General features: G+C 39.6%; 1 protein-coding gene and 1 long non-coding RNA gene across 2 annotated transcripts in view; one reads left to right on the forward strand and one right to left on the reverse strand.

Moving 5' to 3' along the window:
- Window positions 1-1,948: 1,948 nt before the first annotated feature.
- Window positions 1,949-18,288, forward strand: cndp1 (carnosine dipeptidase 1). Its single transcript, XM_063487992.1, has 12 exons — window positions 1,949-2,058; window positions 2,345-2,455; window positions 4,420-4,563; window positions 5,190-5,352; window positions 9,065-9,153; window positions 9,705-9,902; window positions 9,992-10,076; window positions 13,129-13,289; window positions 13,656-13,820; window positions 15,585-15,726; window positions 17,283-17,430; window positions 17,923-18,288. The coding sequence occupies exons 2-12, from the start codon at window positions 2,345-2,347 to the stop codon at window positions 17,999-18,001; spliced, it is 1,485 nt and encodes a 494-aa protein (XP_063344062.1). The 5' UTR covers window positions 1,949-2,058; the 3' UTR covers window positions 18,002-18,288.
- Window positions 18,289-18,347: 59 nt separating this feature from the next.
- LOC134637057 (uncharacterized) overlaps window positions 18,348-19,726 on the reverse strand; it is a 28,455-nt gene continuing 27,076 nt past the window's right edge. The window contains exon 4 of the long non-coding RNA XR_010095060.1: window positions 18,348-19,384. This is a non-coding gene — a long non-coding RNA (uncharacterized LOC134637057). The remainder of the gene's footprint in view (window positions 19,385-19,726) is intronic.

A 19,726-nucleotide genomic window follows, 5' to 3' on the forward strand; every position in this document is an offset into this window, starting at 1 on the left:
TTGCTGGCATTTAATTCGGCTCTCCTGACACAGCATTTCAGTCAGGTTGAGGTTTGCACTTTGACTAGGCTAGTGCAACACATTGATTCTTTTCGTTTTCAGTCATTCTGTTGTAGATTTATTGATGTGCTTGGGTTGTTTTCCTGTTGTATGACACAGTTTTAGTCTGTGAAACAGATGGTGTTACATTTGACTCTACATTACTGTGGTATACAGAGGAGTTGGTTGACAGAATGGCTGTACAGATCCTGTGGGTGCAAAACAAGCCCAAATCAGCATGTTTGACCAGTTGGTACAAGGTATTTATGTTGGTGTGCTGTCTTTGGTTTTCACCAATCTTGGCGCTGTGCATTATGGCCAGACATCTGCATTCCAAAATGGCATTGTTCCAGAAATTATGTGGTCTGTTCATATCCTTTGCAAGCCTAAGCTGTGTTAATGTGTCATATTCTTTTTAAAGAGAACAGGCTTTCTCCTGGTAACCCGTTGAACAAACCATAATATATATATATTTAATGATAGTCCTTTTTTTCACAGGCAGCACGGCAGTGGAGTGATTAGCACTGTTGCCTCATAGCAAGAAGGCCCTGAGTTTGATATCACCACCAGGCCGGGTCCCTTCTGTGTGGAGTTTGCATGTTCTCCCCGTGTTTGTGTGGGATCTCTCCAGATACTCTGGCTTCCTCCCACAGTGCAAAGACATGCATTTAGTGGGGTTAGGATAATTGGCCATTCTAAATTGCCCATTGTGAGTCTGAACCTGAGTCTCTATGTGCTAGCCCTGTGACCCCCCCCCCCCCCCCCCCCCCCCCCCGCCACCCCCCGTGAACCTGAAAAGGATGAGCGGAAGTGGATGGATGGATAGGTGGATTAATGGATGGAGTCCTTTTTTTTGCTAATTGTGCTGTCATGAACGTTAACATTTAACATGTTAAGAGATGTAGGTCCTGGGTTTTTTGCATATTCTCTGATCGTTTTTCTCTGTCTTGAATCCTTTTCACTTGTGAGTAATCTATCTTGAATTTAAAAGTGAATTGAATTTCTCAGTGTAGGATGAGATAGTTCACATTTTTTCGATATGACCTTTTCCACGATGGGAACAATTGCTTCTCTAAGATCACTGGTAATGTCTTTCCTTGTTGGTATAGTGTTTACTGAGTGCTCCACATCAGCAAACTGCCAAAACTTTCTTCTATAGAAGTGCTTGCTGATGAGCAGTTAATCAAGTACATAGCAGCAGCTTCTACATACCCTCTTAATTCCTATGCAAGCAGTAGGAGTCTGCTTAGTTCAGGGCTACATTAAAAAAAAAACCTTCTTTTTCACATGACTGTATCAGCTCATTGTGGAAAATAAGAAAGACCATAAGAGCATTCATGCATATAGGTAAACAAAGTAAGAACTAAGAAGTTGGCAGCTGTCTTTGGCTTTCTTGACCCCCCCCCCCCCCCCACCCACCCCGTACATTTTTATTTCAGTGTGACAAATCCAGAGTCTCTTTTCCTGTCTCACACTGAGACCCACAAAAAGAAACAGGATGTTGTGAGCAAGGACAATTTATCCAATGAACAGGAGGTGGTGACGGGATTAAATATGTTCAGACAATCCCAGCTTAGGTTAATAATGTCAGGTAGAAATGGCTGACATTAAGTTAACCACAGTGGGACACCAGGCTAATATGGAACAACAAAAGCTTTGCTGAGCTCTGTTTTTGTCCTCATGGTTGGGTTTGCTTGGAGATTCCAAAACACAAACAGCGGGACTTTCACATGCTCCTTTGTTCCCGCTGACCCTGCATTCCTAAGGTCCACTCTTTGCCCACAGGTACACATACTTGGAGTCAAATCAATAGATCAGAGTGTAATTCCTGCACTTTTCAGCAAAAGAAAAAATCACTTTGTCAGCTGTCCTGGCTTTATGTCAAGAAATGTTTCACTGCTTGACCCTGGGGCTCGGTAGGAGTGTGATAAGAAGGGTGGGTGTATAAAAAGTCAACAGCACAGGGCCACAATCTGCGAGCCTGAGGAAACTATCTTACACATTTCCAGCAGAGAAAAGGTAAGACACAAGTTAGCGGACAGTAACTTTCAGAACGCTTGTAGGTGAATTTTATATCAAACTAAATTAAAACATGCATGATTTCAGGATACAGTCCTCCATTTCAGCTTATATTCTAAACTGATGTGGAGATTAACAAAAATGTGACAAAAATTTAAAATAGGAAAGTTTTAATCTGTTGTGTTTTGGCTGTGGGAGCTTTCGGAGTACACACATCTAGTGTAATAAAGTAATAATCTTTTTGTGTGTGTGGTTTTGCTGATTTTGTTTCTGACTCTTGTAACAGATGAACCCTCAAGTCCTGCCTTCCATCCTGCTGCTCATTTCTGCTGCCCATGCTTTCCAGTACACGGAGCTAGCGCAGTATGTTGACAGCCACCAGGACGAATATGTGGAGGTACAAATATCTGCTCCTTACTCTAGCACCACTGAACTCTGAATGCTAGAACTGTTGTAATCTATGCCGTTAGGTGTATTGGGTTTAGACAATTTACTTTCATATCTGAGCTTGTGAGTCAAACAAAATCTCAATCATCATCAATAACGACCCTAGTGCCAGCCCTAACCTAACCCCACACAGATTCAAAATATATGAGTTTTGGTTTTATTAAATTATTCTGTCAAGTCGTCAAGGTTTATTGTCATTTCGTATGGTATCTACAGAAATACACAGACTGAAACTAAATGATTATTGCAGCCTATATACTAAAATAATCAGTAAAAAATAAAAGTACTGTATAACAATCAGCTTGCCGAGATACTCAGCAAACTCAAGTGTAAAACAATCACACTCATTCCGCTAGCAGCGGTCCGCTCAGAGAGGGATTCAATTAGATCAGCTAAGTGTTTTTATGAGGAGAATGCTATATGTGTGTGCCTGTCACAGTCCATTTGTTGGTTTTGCAGTATGGCTTCTGTCTGTCAGTGTGTCATACAGTTTGACAACATTAAAGACCTTGGCCAAAAAAGGGCCTCCATCTCCAGTTCATTCAAATGTATAAATGTATCAATATTATCTTCAAACCAAAATGTAATTATTTTTATTTAAAAAACAACAAAAAAACACCACCAATCAGCTGAACTGACCCTCTAGTTTACCTGCATACATCCTGTTTACATGTCAGCTGTTTAACACCTGCTGGTGATTTAGGAAACACGCCCACATTACCTTGTTATCGTCAGGCAGCTTCTGGTCAGTATAATGTAACGATATTCAGCACAAAATTATGGCTTCAATACATATATATATATATACATATATATATGTATATGTATATATATATATGTATATATATATATATGTATATATGTATATGTATATATATGTATATGTATATATATGTGTGTGTATATATATATATATATATGTATATAGAGCATACTTATAGTTCCATATTTCACTCTAGACCATTATTAGAGAAGAAGAAAGAATAGAATTTAATACCAATAGATAGGCCATTAGAATAAGACACCAAATAAGAAATAAAAGTAAGGCTAATTTGCAGCTAAGCATGCTGTATATAATCACTAACTACAAAGGAATCTGCATGTGATATAAGTGTGAATCCTTGAAGATTGTCGGGGCTGAGGTCAAAAGTACACTCTAATGATTCTGGATCACTTTCTTTACTCAGCATCAACACGGAAAGACAGTAAGGTGAGGTGCTGACTCTGAAGTAACAACCACAACTTTTACCTGTACAATATCAGCTGTTGTTGATAAAAATAATAATACTCTGACTACTTGAATATGAATCTGAAAGCAGTTATTCCAACTAAAGAAACATTAAAATGTATTTTTGTCAAAATTTTGACAAAATTTAAAATAAAAACATCAAATAAAGGCTCAGGAACAGAGTTTTTAGAGAGAAAAGTTAAGGAAAAAAATGGGGTAGGGTAATCTCCAAATATCATGAATAGTACTTTTAAAAATTTTACTATCCATTGGTATGCACGAATACATCCGCTAAAGCACAAAGCAAGTTTGAAGAAGAAATTAGCCAACTCTCACATTCAGCTTATTCCAAGACATTGCAGGAGACTTGAATAAATCATCAACAGTATTTCACACTTTTTGTGTGTTTTTTACATCTTGAACACAGTGATTTTCCAACAGGGAGAAATGTAATATGTAATGTCCTATGAATGAGTGTTGGTGGCCAAAGTCAAAAAGTGGCAATATAGCAACTGACTATTTCTGAATGTCGGTGTTGCAAATAAAATATATCTTTAGAATCAAGTGCACATTTTGCATACTGGACACTAGTTGTGGGCAGCAGTATTAAATAACATAAAACTCAGTGGCAGGTGGATTAGATCAAGTCCAGTGACGATGTTTTGGATCTTGGTTGTGTGTTTCAGATGCTGAGGGACTGGGTTGCAATCGAAAGCGACTCCAGCAATGTCCAAAAGAGACCAGAGCTGCACCGTATGATGGAGACTGTGGCTCAGAAACTCCGGCTGATGGGAGGGACTGTACAGCTGGTGGATATCGGAGAACAAGAAGTCAGTGAAAGAACCGCCTCTCTTTGCAATATTACCCCTCCCTGCTCTTTAGAAGTGCTTGTTGATATATTGGAGCTTTGTATCTAATCGTCAGTCTAATTGGCTGGTAAATGTGGTGGATTTCTCACAGAGGTCAGCTCATTGGCAAACCTCAAAAAAGCAGGAGAGCGCTCAGGACTAGCTTTGCCTTCTTATTACTGACTGGGCCACAACAAAGCCGCTTTCCACACTCATTAAACACACTGTGTAGGTGTGTGTGTGTGTGTGTGTGTGTGTGTGTGTGTGTGTGTGTGTGTGAGAGAGAGAGAGAGAGAGAAAGAGGCCATACTAGAGGGCCACATCTTAGCTTTTCACCATTAACCATTAATTAGGTGCCACCCAGTGTGAACTGTTACTGTACTATAATGCCTCCAGAAAAGTAGATCTTCTGGCCTCCTGGAGGATTATCCCTCTTACACACAGTGCATTGTTGAAATTCCATTGATATGTGAGAGAGTCATAGACTGAGTGTGCATCCAGCTGAATACTATTGCAAGCGTTTTGAACACACTTTAAAATCAAAATGATTGATAGATTGATGGAAAAGAAATTGTGTGCTGATCTCGACTGTTCTGTTGTATGTGCAGCTTCCTGATGGCCAGACATTAGAGTTGCCTAAAGTGGTGATGGCTCAGTTTGGTAATGACTCCAGCAAACACACAGTGTGCATCTACGGCCATGTGGATGTCCAGCCAGCAAAACTGGAGGACGGCTGGGCAACAGATCCATACAACCTGACTGAAATCAATGGTAAGAGCCTTTAAGCTAATTAAAAATACAAAGGAATGCTATCCAAACTCACAAATTTCATTTGATTCTAAAAAAGAGGAACATGTCTGGGTAAACCATGCCTCCCTAAGACGATGACCAGAGGGGCAACTGGTTTCCTGCTCAACAATGTGTGGTGCTGTGATAAAGAATAGAAAAAGGGAGCTGATGTCAGTTTCATAACAGGAAGGTTTATTCTTCACAAGAGCTTCAGGTATCACCACACTAACTGCAAAGAAATGGCCTTATGCTTCAGTCCAATTTACAGTACATGGCCACAGTTTCCTGAGCTAGAGACTGTATTAATCTCTCACAACACAACTTTGACAAAGCATAAACAAAATGTTGCTTAAATCCATTGACAATATCACATCCACAACAAACACATTTGTTTTACAAAGATAAACAAAATACAATAGTGTACTTCATTTTTAACTACATTTACAAACATCATAAATGAACTCATTTTTAAACATTTTAGTTCTCGTTTCAGCACTAAATTATTTATGTGAAATGTATTTCCACTGTACTGACAATGTAACTTCCGTTTTTTATATATAGCTATTTTACTCTTTACAAAAAAAATGTCTTTGACATACAACAAACACATTCACTGTTGTTATACAACCTGCAAACTATATAGAGTGCAATGCTCCTTTAACAGCGTTCACTACTACTATGCAGTCACCATTGATCCATAAGTTTCCTTATAACATTCTATAATTGTCTTTGGTATTAAACCACAAAATTGTTCTTCTAAACACAACATTAACCAGAAAAATAAAACACTGTATAAAACCCATTTAACAGAGAGCATAATACATTAATGGTTCAGGGTCCAGCAGTCTCTCAGAGGTTAGATTAGCTTCCCCACACACACACACTATTCCACGTCAGCCAGGTCCGCTAGCATTAGCATTATTTAACCTGCAGCCTTAACCCATGATTCAGTTACAACTCAAAACGAACCCATTTCTTTAGCGAGTTGCGCTCATTACCCACATAAACAACATCCTCTGTTTGTAAGGTCTGCAGTATACATTCATTTAAATGCATTTACTAACCTGTGATAAAGAATAGAAAAAGGGACACATGTTGAGCTGATGTCATTTTCACAACAGGAAGGTTTATTCTTCCTCTGTGCCCCAAAACGCTACTTGATACCACTGCGCACAATGCGCCCTATAGCGGCTGGATGGAGAATAGCGTGTTTAAATGACAGGTACACAAATACAATCATAATGTGTTGGGCAGGTTACTTTGAAAAAGTAATTAATTATAGTTACTAGTTACTTCTTCAAAAAAGTAACTGAGTTAGTAACTGAGTTACAATATTCTAAAAGTAATTAATTACTTGAAAAGTAACTATTGCGTTACTTAAAAAAATGTTTAACCCTATGAGGTCAAAAGAAGTCAAAAATGGTCAATTATACATTGGCCATTTTTGACTTCTTTTGATTTTCCCTCTACATTTTACCTTTAAAAACTATTTACTTTGCCTTGTTTGGTATCATTCTTTTCAGCACAACCTCACGGGTCTGAATTTACAGTTATGTTTTCATTTTTGACATACTGTCTTAACACAATTGATCTAAAATCAGACAAAAAACATAAAATCCGAGTAGAAAGTTATATTTTTTTTACTGTAACAACCACAAACATGTTTATTGAATCATATTTCATAACTTTAAATATAAATTGTCAATTTTAAAATCATATGAACAAGTTTTACAAACAACAAAGTTATTTGCAGCCATTTACCTTTTACCCTTTTTTAAATAACCATTTCAACAATCAGGCGTTCTGCATTCAATAAGATGCCACACAAATTATTTGTGCCACTCCAAAAAAATAATTTCTGTCCACTATAAAGGAGAACATCACAGGACTGATACCTGCAGGCCTGACAGCAGCAGGTGTATCACAGCAGTCACCTCATTGTTCTGACACACAACACAAAACTATCCACGACACTACACACTAACTATACAAGACAACACATTAACTACACACTGCAAACACGCTAAACGTCACAAATCTCTCACATCTCAAAACTCGCTCTCTCTCTTTTTCTGCTCTCTCTCTCTCTCTCTCTCTCTCTCTCGCCGTCACTCCTAAAACTTCCCCCTTTTCCTAAACAACCAAATATCACGTTGCCATATCATTTTTGATTGGTCGACATGGTGCATTTTTCCACCATTTGTTTTTTTATTTTTTGGTCATAAGCAGAGAGTGCTTGCTAGCGCTGTCCTTAGACGTTAAACGTGACGAAACTATTCAGAAAAAACCCCACCGCGTATATATTGTTCATCATGACTCTGGTTTTAGTGGACTATCAACACAATTTAAAAACTGGTATATATCACCTTGTTGTTTTGTAATCTTGAAGTGGTCATGTGATTGGCTTACCACGACTACTTTATTCTTCCTCAGTCAAACAGCAGCACTCATGCGATTGTTTTGCCCCATTAGCTCCAGGTGTTGTGCCAGAAAGTGATCGTGATTGCCGTCCACGGGAGCGCGCGCAGCTGCTTAAAGCTGTAGCATCCAGATTACTTACAGCTACTTCCGTGCAACTGATATGAGGTGCTGTAAGCTGAACACAGCTTCAACTGTCTGTTTGTTGAAAAATAGTAACGGACCTCACCGAATTTTCTTGTTCCTATCGTTACAACGCCGTTGTAACGATAGGAATAGTAGTTAGTTAGATTACTCTTTACTGAAAAAAGTAACGCCGTTAGTAACGCCGTTATTCCCATCACTGATCATAATAAAAAACTTTAGGGGGGGGCGCGGCTGTTTTCCCAGTCTATTTCTGATACCAGATTTTAATAGAAAGCTATTTCCAACTTTCTACACACTAAACAGCTAGAATATTCTCATGTGATGAAATGGTGCAGCCAAAAAAGCATAAGAGAAGCATGTACAAGGAAATTATGGGTGCTCCATGCCAACTGTGTAGGGATAACATACAAATAGTAAGGCAGCAGGAACAAATAACAAACAGGATAAATATATGCAGTTAAGAGAAATATATACAAACTAGAGGAATATACACAAAACAAGAGAAAGACACACATTGGAGTGCAAAGTTGAAGTAGTGCAAAGAACTTGGTCTGAGTATAGTCCACATATGAGTGGCTTGAGTGATGAAGGTTACTCAGACCATGACTCAGATTGGTGAGGTGAGTCGGGAGGGTAATAACTATTCATCACAACCAAGCTATGTAGAGTATATCAACCCGTAGGGCACCTTTGGGACTGTTCATCTAGATGTAGCGTTTTCAGTGGGAAAAACGTTTTGTCACTCATCCAAGTGACTTCTTCAGTCTCAACTGACTGCAGCTTTCTCCAACCTTATAAACAGTACTTTTGCACAATGGCTGAAACTAGCACCACTGGTGAACAATGAGCAGTTGAGTTTCTTGGGGAAACCTTGAGCTGAGACTGAAGAAGTCACTTGGATGGCTGACGAAACTCTTCTCCCACTGAAAATGCAATGTCCAGATGAACAGAATCAACTTTGGGGGTTTTATGTAAAGAGTCAAAACGATTTGGAAGGTGATGCTTTTTTCATATGAGGCTTCATGGATGCATGTAGATACATTTAAAAAAATAGGATGAAAAATAGAATGCAAAAGTTTTATCTACATCATAAATAAATACAGTGATATTGTAATTTTTATACTTTTAGGCAATCTGTATGGACGAGGAGCATCAGACAACAAGGCCCCAGTTTTAGCCTGGATCCATGCTGTGGAGGCTTACCAGGCTCTCAGTATGGTAAGAGACTGAGTTCACCATATTGTTAGATAGGCTTTCACGTCCCAGCTGAATGGAAACATTTGAAATGCAAAGAGTGGGAACAGAGAGAGGTGCCTTTGGCAGGCTAGATTCAAGAGATAACTTCTATTGCTGTAGCAGATTTTTTTAAGCTGAGTGAAGTACTCAGCAGCTATATGGGGAACAAAGTGCGTACCCTCAGGCTAGTGAGACAGCAGAGCCAAGTCTAAGGCAGACTAACTTTCCGTGTCAGTGCTAGTTGTGTGGAGTCACTAGAACAGTCTGTTCCTGCCATCCATGCTGCTTTGTTGTCATGTTACAAAATATGGAGCTATATGTACACATCAGAAGGCCTCAGCCACATGCTGAGTGCACTGTGGAAGAAGAAATGCGTTGGTGTGGACGCTGAGAAGACTGATTCAAACAAAGCTAATCACTCACAATGTCAAAAAGACAATTTAGGTTTTTATGGAAACAATAATTTTCTGCCCAGAAAGCCTGTTTGTTTGCTTCCTACCAAACATCATGGAGCTGTTCCCCCCATTCACCAGGATCTGCCAGTGAATGTGAAGTTTGTCATAGAGGGCATGGAGGAGACGGGCTCTAATGGCCTGGATGCCATGATCATGGCCCAGCGAGACACCTTCTTCTCAGAAGTGGATTACATCATCATATCAGACTGTGGCTGGCTCAGCAGACGCCCCGCCCTCACCTATGGCACCAGAGGCAACTGCTACTTCTTTGCTGAGGTGGTGTATTAAGAAGCATCCATCCATCCATCCATCCTTTATTCAAAGAGTCACCCTCCAGTCTTTGATTTGTGCTGCCATGTTTGCAGGTTGAAGGACCGAAGCAGGACTTGCATTCTGGTGTTTATGGAGGCACTGTGATTGAACCAATGACCGACCTCATTGGAATTCTCGGTGAGCTCATATTTGAATGCGCGTAAGCGAGCAGCCCTTGTTCATGAACCGCATAATTCAGTCAAATGTATGAAGAACTTCTCTGAATGTCCAACACATCAGACCTTGAAGCAGATGGGTTACAGCAGTAGAACTGGGTGACACTCTTCAACCAAAGAAAATTGGAAAAATGTTGCCAATTCTGATGAGTCTTAATTTCTTCTGTGACATTGATGGAAGTGTCAGAATTTGGCATTAACAACATTAAATGATTCTTAATCCTGCCTGTTATCAACAATACAGTATTTCAGTAGATACTGCCCTTAGTACCAGTGGAGCATAGTTTAAATGCCGATCTTCTGTACCCTTCTTCTGCTTCCGGCTGCATAATGCACCATGTCATAAGCTCATATCATCTCACACTGGTGTCATGAACATTATAATAACTGAATTTTACTCAAATGGCCTCCAAATTCACTAAATCACAAACCAATAGAGCACCTTTTTGGGATGTGGAAGATTCACAACACTGTGAAATGCCATCATGTCAATACAGCCCAAAATCTCAGGAATGCCATGAAGAATTAAAGCAAATCTGGAGGCAAAAGTGGGTCCAACTAGCAAGAATTACCTAATGAAGTGCCCACTAAGGGTATATACATATATATATATAGATATATATATATATATATATATATAGATATAGATATATATATATATATATATAGATATATATATATAGATATATATATAGATATACACATATATATGTTAACGTTATACAAGCACTGGTGCAATTGGAATTACAGCTGATCTGTTCTGAGCACTGTCCGGCAAAGTGCCTCAGTGCTGACCGGCTTACATATTTGTGAGAGTTGCTTCTCATCCTTCAGTCTGGAAGCACTAGGAAATTGTTGTTTTAAAAGTACTCTTGGCTCATCAGCAGAATACCAGTTATCTCCCCCCGCCCAAGCTAACATCCAGTCAAGCGCCCTGTTTTATTACATTAGACTTAAATAATCAAGGAACTGATCTAACAGCCCATTGTTCATTGAGTGGACTAGTTTCAGTTATCATGCAAATGTACTGTTATATGGTTGGGGAAACCTGCAGTCAGCTGCAGAAGTCAGTTGGATGAGTGACAAAAAGTTTCCCTCACTGAAAATGAACAGAATCAACCTTTTGAGATTTACTTACCTGAATGATTGAGCATGCATCAAGACAAAGACTTAAATAAATTGTAGAAGCTAAATTGTTGTCAGAAAATATACCCAGTACTCTCAACATTGCATTTCCAGTTCCCTGGAAGCAATGACTACAAATGGAAACTGGAGGAGCTCTCTGCAACAAGAAATCTTTTTCCTACCTTCAGATAACACAGAGATTGCAAATCAAGCGTTCTGTCTGTTGCTGACAAGTCGCTGTTTCATTGATTTTGTTCAGCAGGGTTTATATGAACTCAGTGGTGATAAGGTTAACCCTTGGTGCTTTCAAACATTTTGAACTCACTGTGATAAGGAATCCCACTATTCCAGCCAGAAATGTGAAATGAGACCACATTTCCAGAAAGATTGTCTTCTTAGGGTGCCGTTTTAGCTCAGTGCGTTGAGCAGGCGCCCACATGCTATATGGCTGAGAGCGGCCAGCCCGGGTTTGAGTCCGAAGTGCGGCCCTTTGCCACATGTCTCCCCCCTTCTCTCTCTGCCCCCGATTTTCTGTTGTTTCTTCACTGATCTATCTATAAAGCCGAAAAAGGCCAAAACAAAAGAATGTGTTCTTGGAAGGCTGTGCTATATCAGCATTAGGCAAAAACAGTTCTGACAGTACCAGATCTCCTGGAGACAGGAGATTGAGTTAGTGTGTGTTCATGGCTATGCGATTTTGTACAAGCTACAATGTGTGTCTGTGTGTGTGAGAGAGAGGTGGTTGCATATCAGCATTCTTTGAGGTTTGCGCTCCTCTGGGAAATTTTCTGTTGCATACAAACAGACGTTCTGATGGTGTAGATCAGAGATTCCTACAGTGAAGGTGTCCCCTTGTGGGTTATGTAGGTACTGCATGTGGGCCGTAGCAATAACAGAAGTTTTAAATTAAAGCATAAAAGTATGTACAGTTCTATATTTTTATAAATGTAATTATTTATATAAAACATGAATTAAAATTGTTAATAGGAGGTGATTAGTTTGTGATACTAGTCATTACTGTGACCTTCATTTATTGCTCTTGTATTAAGTTTGTGTCCCAGTCACACACTGGCCTTAACACTTTACATGTGATTGGCCAGCGCTAGCAATTTATTGCCAACAGCCTGTGTTGTTTATGTTTTTTGTAAATAAAACATCAGGGAAGACCATCACATTCGCTTGCATTTTGATTAGACTAAAGCTTTAAGATTGGGCGTCTGTTTTTTAAGTGGACCACAGCATTCTTGTCTGTGTAGTCATAGACTCCAACTCTACATTAAACTGCTTACATGGTGAGAACTGAGCTTCATTTAATCCACAGTCGTGGATTAAATGAAGCATCAGAGCAAAAGAATTGCAACGAGAGTTTTTTATTTACAGTTTGATAAATCTTTGTAGCCCTATGACAGGCCTTGGTTGCCTACTGCAGCCAAGGCCTGTCATAGGGCCTTGGCTGCATTCAGTAAGCTACATTCTCTTGGATCAGGCATAAGAGGCATGCGTAATAATCAGTGGGACTCCAGCATCAGGAGGATCAGGTCTCATCAGTACGTGATTAACCCTGTGAGGCCTAAGTCAGTGTCAAAGATGAGAAGTAAACCAAATAAAAATAAAATCTAAGATTTGGTTGAAAAATGTTAATAATGTTCGCTGATTTGGGAGTGGGAGAATTTTTTTACATTTTCAAATGTCATATACAGTAATCAGTAATCATAATAGAGATTTTTTTTAGTCCTTACAGTGTTGAAAGAATCTTCCCTACTGAAGTCCTTGAGCAAAGCATCAAATAATTCTCCTAAGTATTTGCAATAAACCAGTCCAGTCTTATCTTTGGAAAATCTAAGTTTAGTTCCATTAACAATAACATCATCCTATTATTACTTCATTAGACACACTGATCAGCCCCAGTGGAAAGATCCTGATTCCTGGGATCAGGGAGGCTGTAGCTCCCCTCTCTGATGAAGAATGGAAAATGTACCAGGATATCCAGTTTGACATGGACAACTACAAGAATAAGATTGGTGTCAACCAGCTCATGTACAGCAATAAGGTAATGTAAGGCATCCTTGGTGTCAGAAGACCATTAAGAGCAGTTGAGTACAATCCAGAATTTAGATTGTCATTACCCTTCCTTCCAATGTTACTGTGAAGAACCTTTTTAACTACTGTTTAAACAAGTTTCTCATATGGCTTTATTTCCTACGTAAAACATTACCAGAACTAGGATGATCCTGAAAAAATAGTTCATCTATTTGCTTCTTTCCATGTATAGAAAGTGCTTGGTCATAGAAGATCAACGCTTACAATCTCGTGAGATCTTTACAGGATAAAGCTCCTTAAAATGAGTGTTGTTTTCATTGACCATATATAAGTAAAATTTTTAGTGAAAATAAAGAATTATATCCCTCTTCCAAAGGTGGACTTGTTGGCTCACATGTGGCGCTACCCCACAGTCTCCATCCACGGTATTGAGGGGGCCTTTTCAGACCCTGCGACTAAGACTGTCATCCCTGCTAAGGTTACTGCTAAGTTTTCAATTAGACAAGTTCCTGACATGGACCCTGCTATGGTCAAGAAACAGGTAAAATACATGAAAAGTATGTACAGGGTGGGCCATTTATATGGATACACCGTAATAAAATGGGAATGGTTGGTGATATTAAAGTCCTGTTTGTGGCACATTAGTATATGTGAGGGGGCAAACTCCTCAAGATGGCTGGTGACCATGGTGGCCATTTAGAAGTCGGCCATCTTGGATGCAACTTTTGTTTTTTCAATAGGAAGAGGGCCATGTGACACATCAAACTTATTGGTAATGTCACAAGAAAAACAATGGTGTGCTTGGTTTCAATGTAACTTTATTCTTTCATGAGTTATTTACAAGTTTCTGACCACTTATAAAATGTGTTCAATGTGCTGCCCATTGTGTTGGATTTTCAATGCAACCCTCTTCTCCCACTCTTCACACACTGATAGCAACACCGCAGGAGAAATGCCAGCACAGGCATCCAGTATCCGTAGTTTCAGGTGCTGCACATCTCGTATCTTCACACCATAGACAATTGCCTTCAGATGACCCCAAAGATAAAAGTCTAAGGGGGTCAGATTGGGAGACCTTGGGGGCCATTCAACTGGCCCACGACGACCAATCCACTTTCCAGGAAACTGTTCATCTAGGAATGCTCGGACCTGGCACCCATAATGTGGTGGTGCACCATCTTGCTGGAAAAACTCAGGGAACGTGCCAGCTTCAGTGCATAAAGAGGGAAACACATCATCATGTAGCAATTTCAAATATCCAGTGGCCTTGAGGTTTCCGTTGATGAAGAATGGGCCCACTATCGTTATACCCCAAATACCACACCAAACCATCACTTTTGTTGTTCCAACAGTCTTGGAGGGATCCATCCAATGTGGGTTAGTGTCAGACCAATAGCGGTGGTTTTGTTTGTTAACTTCACCATTCACATAAAAGTTTGCCTCATCACTGAACAAAATCTTCTGCGTGAACTGAGGGTCCTGTTCCAATTTTTGTTTTGCCCATTCTGCAAATTCTGTGCGCCGATCTGGGTCATCCTCATTGAGATGCTGCAGTAGCTGGAGTTTGTAAGGGTGCCATTTGTGAGTAGCTAATATCCGCCGAAGGGATGTTCGACTAATGCCACTCTCCAGTGACATGCGGCGAGTGCTACGCTGTGGGCTCTTGCTGAATGAAGCTAGGACAGCTACTGATGTTTCTTCATTACTGACTGTTACGTCCCCACAGTGACAGTTTTCTTGCGTCCACATTTTGGCAAATCCAACACTGAACCAGTTTCGCGAAACTTAGCAAGCAGTTTGCTAACTGTAGCATGGGAGACGGGTGGTCTCGTAGGGTGTCTTGCATTGAAATCTGCTGCAATGACCCGGTTACTGCGTTCACCAGATATCAACACAATTTCGATCTGCTCCTCACGTGTTAACCTCTTCAACATGGCTGTGAACAAAGAGAAACTTGTAAATAACTCATGAAAGAATAAAGTTACGTTGAAACCAAGCACACCATTGTTTTTCTTGTGACATTACCAATAAGTTTGATGTGTCACATGGCCCTCTTCCTATTGAAAAAACAAAAGTTGCATCCAAGATGGCTGACTTCTAAATGGCCACCATGGTCACCAGCCATCTTGAGGAGTTTGCCCCCTCACATATACTAATGTGCCACAAACAGGACTTTAATATCACCAACCATTCCCATTTTATTACGGTGTATCCATATAAATGGCCCACCCTGTACATTCTCTGTGCTGTTGCATTTACTTTTTGTAAACTGCTTCTGATGTTTTCTTGTTGTGCTGTTCTTCAGGTAACAGACTACCTTCACTCTGTGTTTGCCAAAAGAAAGAGTCCCAACAAGCTCAAAGTCACAATGGTGATAGGAGCCAAACCTTGGCTGGCTGACACTCACCATCCACTCTACGAGGCTGGAAAGGTTGCTATTAAGAGAGGTATTGACCGTTCACCTTACCTTAATCACCGGTGATGTTGTCAGTTATCAGAATGTCGGGTCTCGGGTTTGATAAACTGCAAATAAAATTACACCAAAACTGGCTCTTACAAGCCAGACAATTACTGACAGTTTTTACCCAAATAATCTTCATTTTCATATGTTAACATTACTAGGCAAATATTTTCATTTTTCGGTCATTTGAATAGACTTTAATGAAATGATAAAGCATTGGGACATTGTGTTGATACTGATTTTCCCTGTCCCACAGCAGCTATAAATGACTTTTGTTGGCATAAGGCCACTCTGTTTTGACAGGAGTACACCCTAAACCTAGTGGAACTAGTAGTAATAATAACAACCATTTCTTTGTTATGATTATGATCACATTGGTGTTTTGGATGGCAGTCTTCAGTTTCCCTTACATAACAGTCTCCTCAAGGCAAAGACTCTAGAGTATCAACAAAACTGATGACATCAAAGAAGTGGGTTGGAACAGTGGGAATGAAGAACTCTTTTTAATAGGAAGAAACTTCCAGAACCAGAACCAGTCTCAGGGAGGAGCAGTCATCTGCTTTTTCATCATATTTGAAAATGACTCTTGGTGGTTATAGTTATTGTTTAAACTAGTGCTGTCAGCGTAAATCTCGTTAAAATGATGTTAACGCCATAACCGCATTAACGCAGCAAATCTCCGTTAGTGAGTTAACGCGGATCGCCCCGTGCAAGGGCTGCACGGCGTCAACGTGTTAGCGCAGTTAGCCTGTTAATCCGTTAGCGCTGTGCAGCCCCTCGCACGGGTCGAGCCGCGTTAACTCGCTAACGGACATATGCCGCATTAATGCAGTTATGACCTTAACGTCATTTTAACGAGACTAACGCTGACAGCACTAGTATATATACAAAGTATTGTAGCGTCTGTTGTATGACAGAGAACTAGGTGACAGGAGTTAGAAACTGACATGATATAGGTGTATGTACTAAAAATCTTCGATGAGATCAAATCCCAGTGACTTTGATCTCAAGGCCAAGGTCAGAGGTCATGTTTTTGAAAATCTTGCGAATGCAACAACGTAGGACCTAGGTGACTTAGGATTTGGAAATTGATACCATGGGTGTTTCTACTAGGAGGCTGAGGGGTAGCACTATAAGGCCACCAGTATTTTACTCCAGTAAAATACAAAACCTGGAGCTCTTAGTTTAGTAGAAACACAAGAAATGCATTTTCAATGGTTTTGACACAGCCTTAGGATATTGACTAACTTTTAACTTTTGTATCTTTTTATTATTATTATAGCTTCATTCCTTTGTAGTGTGCTTTGTTGCATGTATATCCTGCAGGTTTTTAAAAGGTTACCAAAGAAACAGTGTATGTTTTCACCTGTCCTTAATTGTTTAGTATTATAGAAATGTAAAAAAAATGTGAGACAATGTAAAGAAAACAAGTTAGTCTTTTAATTTTCACAATTAGTCATTCAAACATGCCAGAATAGTTCCCACTTAGTGTTCATGTCCACTTTACTAGCAGAAAATATTCTGTCTTTGCTCTATCTTTAGTTTTCAACACGGATCCTGATCTAATCCGTGAGGGTGGAACCATCCCAATTGCCAGGACCTTCCAAGATGTGACGGGAAAAAGTATCATCATGATGCCCATCGGAGGCTTTGATGATGGTCTGCACTCTCAGAATGAGAAAATGAGCAGGTTAGACTGTACTGTCTGTACACTCCTGCAGTTTTATTCATTTCACAGGAATGTTTAAAGAAAGCAGCTTGTACTGAGTCTTTCTGAGTGTTTAACACAATATTTAAGAGAAAAGCTTGAGGGCGAAAGCTTTGCAGTCTGTTAGAACCATCCACAGCCTTGAACTGAAAAATAATTTAACTACCATAGAGACACCATACAGGACCTGGACACAGGAAATTATTTTAACACTGAAACATTAAGCAGACCCAGGTAGACAAATTTTAGAGGCAGTTTTGTTGGAATCCAGCATAGGACAACAAGGGTAAATAGGCAGATTCTGGAGAAATCAGAAAAGATGGGGACTTCTAAGAAGGTGTAATGTACCCATCTATTGCTGCAAATAATAGTGTATGTGAATTTATTGTATTTATGTTAAGGAAACTTGGAAATTTGCAACCCAACAAACAGGACCTTTAACTCTGCCAACCATATTTTTTCTCTCTCTCCTAGGTACAATTATATTGAAGGAACCAAGTTATTCATCGCATACCTGAATGAAGTGTCCCAGATTAAGAGGACTAGTGTGTGATGTTTTATGGTATGATCACATGACCTCATCAAAAACATTCCAGCTATAGAAAAGTGTCTTTTGATATTTTTACTGTGCCTTTATCTTTATTTCATAAGGTTTTGAAACTTGTGGTGCATTTATTGATCTGCACCTCAAGTCTGTCTATCTGTCTATCTATTTTTGCATTATCTCATGGTTATTTGGCTGTTTCCACCTCTTTTGCCAGTGTTTATGTTCACATAAACTTAGGCAGTACTGTGAATGTGTATGTATGTGTGTCATGTAATAAAAGCTGTACAATGCAATATTACGAATATGTCTTTTATTTTATGAGAAATACAAAATGTTATTTTATGAATGTTAATAATACGAGAGACATATACAAATACTGTTTTTTCTTTAGCCATTAGTCATTTATTCACTCTTATAGTATGTCATTCCTTAATCAAATGATTAGTTCATTACCAGGCCTCTGGAGAACTTCAAAACATGTTGAGGAGGTAATTTAGCCATTTACAGTTTTTCTCAGTCGCTTTGGTGCGTTTCTCACATCACTATTAATATTTGCACAGCACTTAGTGTATTTCTCAAAACAATTGGTGCAAACTGCAAAACCTAGTGGATAACCTGCAAAAGCAGGTCACTTGCTCAAAATGGATAATCCATTCCTCAAAAGCAAGTATTCATGTCAATGAAACTGCCAGTGTCATCAAAATGAGAAGTCGTGACACCATCTTTATGAACAAGATAGTCAAATGGCTTTGTCATGTTTTCATTATGACAGTGTACAGTATTCACTCAGTGTTTTCCAATGCAAAAAAAGGTCAGAACTTGGTGACACTACCTGAAAATGCTCAAGAAAATGCTCCACCCTCTCCACTCTGCTGTGATGTTGTCACATGCTGCATCCATGGCTGCTAGCAGGGCCATTTGCACATGTGAATGCCAGTCATAAAACTTCCACCACCAGGCAGAGAAAAACTCCTCTATCAGATTAAGGAATGGGGAGTAGGGAGGGAGATATTGAACCAGCATTCTGTCATGTGCTGCAAACCACTGTCTGACCAGATGTGAGTAGTGAAAACTGACATTATCCCACACAACAACATACTTGTTGAGTTGGCCTCCACCCCTCTCATTCTCAGGGACTATGTACCTGTAAAGAGTGTCTAAAAAAGTCAGGAGATGTTGTGTATTCTATGGACCAAGAAGGGGAATATGGGTGAGAATGCCATTGTCTGAGATGGCTGCACACATTGTAACATTCCCTCCGCGCCGGCTTGGGACTTCAGTGGTTGCTCTCTGTCCAATGCAATTTCTTCCACGCCTTCTGCCTTCGGCCAGATTGAAACCCGCATCATCAAAGTATATGAATGTGTGCAGTGGTTCCCTGGCTTCTAGCTTCAGAGAGAGAGAGAGAGAGAGAGAGAGAGAGAGAGAGAGAGAGAGAGAGAGAGAGAGAGAGAGAGAACTGTAACAACTTTTCCTGTGTAGCATAATGCATTTTGTATGTACTGTGAATATATATACAGAATTGCTAGTCTACTGCATGAAACTACACAAAGTAAAACAGTTTACAGTGCTGAACATTAGAGTATACATAGAAGACATGTTTTACCTATACATACTGGTGACGGATCTCCTTCACTCTTTCACTGTTCCGTTCAAATGGCACTTTGTACAATTGTTTCATGTGTATTTCTTTTGTCTTGAGCACTCTGTCAATTGTTGCAATTGACACAA

Source organism: Pelmatolapia mariae, linkage group LG10_11, assembly GCF_036321145.2.
Source record: "Pelmatolapia mariae isolate MD_Pm_ZW linkage group LG10_11, Pm_UMD_F_2, whole genome shotgun sequence".
NCBI classification, from domain to species: domain Eukaryota; kingdom Metazoa; phylum Chordata; class Actinopteri; order Cichliformes; family Cichlidae; genus Pelmatolapia; species Pelmatolapia mariae.